The sequence below is a fragment of the Rhopalosiphum maidis genome, chromosome 1 (assembly GCF_003676215.2).
Source record: "Rhopalosiphum maidis isolate BTI-1 chromosome 1, ASM367621v3, whole genome shotgun sequence".
Classification (NCBI taxonomy): Eukaryota; Metazoa; Arthropoda; class Insecta; order Hemiptera; family Aphididae; genus Rhopalosiphum; species Rhopalosiphum maidis.
Genome location: NC_040877.1, coordinates 93,984,161 through 93,989,353, shown reverse-complemented (window position 1 = coordinate 93,989,353; position 5,193 = coordinate 93,984,161). Strand labels below are relative to the sequence as shown.

The following is a 5,193-nucleotide window of genomic DNA, read 5'->3' as shown; positions in this document are numbered from 1 at the left end:
TAGCAAATACCCAAATACTACTAAAAGAATTATTGCTTTAGAAGTATGTGATGTATTGATAACTCAAGCAAAAGATCGTTTTAGTTTTAATGAACATCTAACTACAGCTTTGCTTTTTGAAAATGAATATTATCCAAAATTTAACAACAAATTCCCAATTGACTATTTCCAAAAAACTATAAATTGCTATCCTTTCATTACAAAATAACGTTTAAGAACTAAACTTGAAGTTATTTATAGCCGTGATGATTTTCATTTATTAAAAGGAATTATTCCTACAATTAACTATATCATATCCAATAATATGAACGATTTATTTAAGGAAGTACCAAAATAACTTAAATTATTAGTCGTCATTCCGATGATATCGTTGAAAGCTGAACGTGGATTTTCAATGTTAAAAAGAATAAAGATTAAGGACTTGTTTGCGAAGTATCATGGGAGAAAACAGACTAAATGCTTTGTCTATTCTTAGTATGAAATGATTGCAGAAGATATAGACTTCAATAAAAAGGTCGTCGAACATTTTTTATCTACGAAAAACAGGCACATGAATTTTATTCATAAAATAACTCCATAAATTACTTATTTTTAAATTATATATTAATATACTATAATGATTTAATGAATAAAATAATAATAATGGTAATATGTGTATTGTATTTAATTTTATTATTTTCATAATATTTAATTTGACAATTTGTTATATCTATGACTAAGAGCATTAATGTATTATATTTGAAGTCGTACCCCCATCACCAGCACCCACGAGCCGCCACTGATAATATTTACAGATTTACAAACCACAAATAATTATGCATTTGTATGTTTATATTAGAGAAATATGACTATAACTATATTTCTCTATTTTATATGAATTACACAAAAGTTTTATCATCAGAATGGTTGCAAATATAATAATGTGCTAAGACACTGATTGTTAAGAATGGATTTAACTGCCTTATACAATCATAATATTATAAACATACAATAAAAGTTAAATTTGAAATTTATGCAAAATGAGTATTAATAGCTTTTATACAAATTTTGTTTGTATGACTATATCTAACAACTAAACTATTTATGTTATAGACAAGTTCAGAAAATACTAATGTAGAAAACTTAAAATATTTTTACATATAATTTTGAATTTTCAAAATATAGTAAATGTATATAAATTATATTTTAGTAAATTATTATCTTCAACATGCAAGTTAATATAGAATTTTATATGAAAAATAAACAATTAATACAAAGTGAAAACTTGAAATACAATTTCACTTAAGTATCAAATTAAAAGTATTATTTCCAAAAAAGAGTTAGGTTATTTATGTTCCGATTGCTTGAAAAGTTTTATTTTGTATTTAAGCAAGGCACATAGTCGGTTATTGAAATTGAATTAATAATTTTATAAAAAAAAGTTAATTAACTTTAATAATAAAATCATATCTAAATTAAAAACAATTGATTTCAGTTTAAGAATGATATACTGTGTGAATTGTTTTTTTTTTATAAAAAATATATAGAATACTTAAGTTTCTTAAAATGTTCTTTAAATCTAATTTATTTAGAATTAAATTAAAATTAATTTTATTATTACTAAACAATGAATGAAAAAATTTACAGTTTCAAATTATAGTTTTATATTATTTACAAAATGAAAAAAAAAATATATAAGTAATAAATGAAAAAAATTATTACAATTATAAATCTATTAAATACATAATAACATTTATGCTTAATGATGAGTTTTATTATACATATAGAAAAACATAATACATGTACATTATAAGTTGTAACTAATAATTTAAATTGTTATTAATATCTTCAACCTTAAATTAAGAAAAAAATTTGTCATGTTCACAAAAATAGAATCATAATATGAAAGGTTTTTAACGTAAAGAAACAAATGAATACTAAACATTTAATTCAAAGATAATTAAACTGTTCACTCAAATAAACTCTAACTGTTCTTGAAAAGGGAACTTTAATTACCCTAGTTTTAGCATTTGGCATCATTGTATCTAACAGTTTCTCTAGATCAGGAACTGAAAGAAAGTTAATTTCATTTAATTTGTTTTTATTCTTGTCATTTTTGGGAGCAGACTCTTCTTCTGGTCGCTGTCTGGGTTTTCTTGTCCTTAGTATAGGTATGTAGTTGGTATTTTCGTTGATATGGGATAATTCTAAATTATAACCAATAATATGCTGGTTTTGTTGACATGTAGTTATAAATATGTCAGTAACATTGAGTAATTCACGAGTCAATCCCCAAACCAAGTGTGTTAATGTCTTGGAGAGTTTCTCGAGGCAGTCAATCAAGTGGCAGTTGGTGATTGCAGTCTAAAAAATAAAGACAATCATAATTTTAAATATAAATAAATAGATGTTATAAAATAATTTAACGCATATTAAGTATACATACTTTGCTCATATAAGCAGGAATAATCAATAAAGCTTTAATGCCAACACATTTTTCCAATTCATCTTCAACACAATTACTGAATTCTATGTTTACTAATTCCAGAATAGTAAGCTTTTCAAGACCCCTTATAGCAGTAAAAACGTCGTGTACATAACTTTCCCATTTACCGCAACAATTTTCCAGTCTCAACGATTTCAAATTGACAAATCTTTTTAGTGACACAGCAAAATCTTTTGATAAGACATCGCAATCACCAATTTCCAAAAACTTTATGTTATCAGTAATAGTATCCAAACTCTGACAGATGTCTTTTGGAAATGAATTTATAGAGGTTAATGACTAAATAGTAAAAACATAATAAATATTTTAACTGTTTTTCCATAAATATTAAGTTATTTAATAAACTTACAAATTTATTTAAATTTATTAAATTTTCAAATGATGGCAATGACGTTAATTTGATTCCAGTTAAACCTTTTAGTCTTAACTCAGTGAGGTTTGTCATTTGGCCTAAATAATTTAAGTTTAGGGCCATAAGATCATGGGGATTTTTTGTCTCTTTTGTTACATTTGGATTTCTAAAAATAAAATCAATTATTAAAATAATTTTTAAAAAAAACTGGATATTTTTTTCTTTATTACTTTATTGAAGTTGCATTAAGTACTTCAAGTTGAGGTAATGAGTGAATAATATCTTCAACTACATGGGTAGGACATCTATACAATTCAATGAATTTTAAATTCTGTGCTCTTTTCATTGCTTTGGAAAAATGCAACCAAAAATTTTTGAATTCATCAATTTGTACAGGTAATAACATTCGTCTAGTATCTAACGTATTAGTTCTTTGTTGATCAATCGAGTCTACAAACCTTTCCCAGTCATAGACCATAGAATTTTTTAAACGACAATTTTGCCACTAAAAATAATTGAATAAATTAGCAAACATATATTGTAAAAAATTTAAAGTTTATAGGTACTTACTAAAAACTTGTTCATTGCAATTATATTCCAGGTGGTACATACTCTAGAAGCGGATAAAAGCTCACGTGTAGTTAAATATTTAAAAACGTGTCCCAATGCTTTAACCATGTAGTTTAATGTTTGCATAGATGCGAGAGTAGTTGACATTTCTTTAAATGAACCATTCATTTCAGAATTTCTGTAAAATTTGAAAAAAAAATTCATTATATAATGATTTTATTGATCTAATTCTATAAAAGCATTCTTAAATATTTAATTATTTATTTATTAAACGTAATAGTATAAAATACAAAACATTGTGAACATTACATAAATAACTGGTTTAGACCCCCAAATAGAAACGATGGATTCTCGTTCGCTAATCTTACGTGGTATAGGACTATTTGAAAATAGTTTATAGAACAAAAAGGAATATGAAAAGGAAAGATACAGTGAGAATTAAAAGTTGGGATCCTAAAATTGATCCTTTCTTAAAAGAACTGGCTAGTCGATTCGACCACCAATGGGCTTTTCCAATAATGATATATCAACTCTCCTGGCAGCCAGTGTGGTCAAGCCCAGGCGGAAAAGTACTAGGTTGTAGTCATGAGAAGTACAATCAATTGATAACCGGAAAGATATACACTTCAGAAACTTGCGTTGGACTCTTTCAAGTTGATAGCTATCATTCATAGTTGTTGGACACTAGATTACAGCCCTATACTCTAAGCCAGAGTGCATGGTAATTATGTTCCAACGTTACTGTATGCCTGGTCCATTATTACATGCCCACAAAGGATAGAGAAAATTAAATATTAACTTACTCTTCTAAATTTTTGGGCTCTTGAATAACAATAGTCATTAAACTAGATCCTCGTTTTTGTTTCATTTCATAAACATACTGTTCATAAAAACTACCATCGACTATTTTAGTTTTGGATACATTTCCATCTCTATATTCATCAATTTTATAATGTAGGTTCTTCAATTTTAGAAATTGGCGTGCTTGGTGCTTGATGAACTTGTCTTGTACGAATCAGTTCAACGAGTGGTTTTTCCGATTCAGTAGCACCAACAACCAAAGTATGAGATGATTGTACATCAGTATCTCTTTCTTTCAATATAATTCCACAGTGCTAAGTAAAAAAATAATTATAAATTATTATTATATTATTTGCGTACTAGTCAGATGTATAATTGTAAAATGTATAAGTTAATATAATATAATAATAACAATATAAAAATACTTTTATTTTAACTGTTTTTTTTTATAAGAATGGAGAACATTTTCTAAAAATGTAGTTAAAATAATTCATTCTAAAACAATAAAATCAAATGCCTTGTCGTAATTCTATTTTTATTATTTGTTATTATGTTTTTACCGATCAAATATATATATTACGACGCCGCAACCTATAATATGGTTTGCCAAACGAAATTATTATATTGACACGTTCAGATGACACACTTAGGTAAGTACCTATATAATATTATATTACACACACATGCAATCAGACTTATATTTAATAAGAATAAGAATTTTTTCAATGTTAAAAATAATTTTAAGAGCATTTAAAAAAAAAATTGTTTGATATGTGAGTGCATTATTTAATGGTATTATTAAAGGTATTTTTTTTGTTTTTTAGAACATTTAAATCCGTTTCCTAACAGTTATTACATTCGTCGTCGCCCGTCGGCTATTGGTGTATCAATATTATAATAATTAATACATAATATAATCACTGCATGATGCTTAAAGACATTTATAGTATATACTATTATATATGAGGAGTTTATAATAGTTACA

The 5,193-nt window shown here is 25.7% G+C and overlaps 1 protein-coding gene across 1 annotated transcript; it reads right to left on the bottom strand.

The window, feature by feature from the left end:
- Positions 1–1,912: 1,912 nt before the first annotated feature.
- Positions 1,913–4,330, bottom strand: LOC113549442. The gene is made up of 6 exons (XM_026950740.1): positions 4,211–4,330; positions 3,408–3,585; positions 3,068–3,342; positions 2,835–3,003; positions 2,426–2,764; positions 1,913–2,343 (listed from the first exon to the last, which is right to left on the bottom strand). The coding sequence occupies exons 1-6, from the start codon at positions 4,273–4,275 to the stop codon at positions 1,930–1,932; spliced, it is 1,440 nt and encodes a 479-aa protein (XP_026806541.1). The 5' UTR covers positions 4,276–4,330; the 3' UTR covers positions 1,913–1,929.
- Between the last annotated feature and the right edge of the window lie 863 nt (positions 4,331–5,193).

Coding starts and splice junctions, on each gene's coding strand:
- LOC113549442 (XM_026950740.1), bottom strand. CDS start 4,275: ATGAAACAAAAACGAGGATCTAGTTTAATGACTATTGTTATTCAAGAG. Junction 3,004..3,067: donor CTTAATGCAACTTCAATAAA/GTAATAAAGAAA, acceptor TTTTATTTTTAG/AAATCCAAATGTAACAAAAG. Junction 2,344..2,425: donor TTCCTGCTTATATGAGCAAA/GTATGTATACTT, acceptor TTTATTTTTTAG/ACTGCAATCACCAACTGCCA.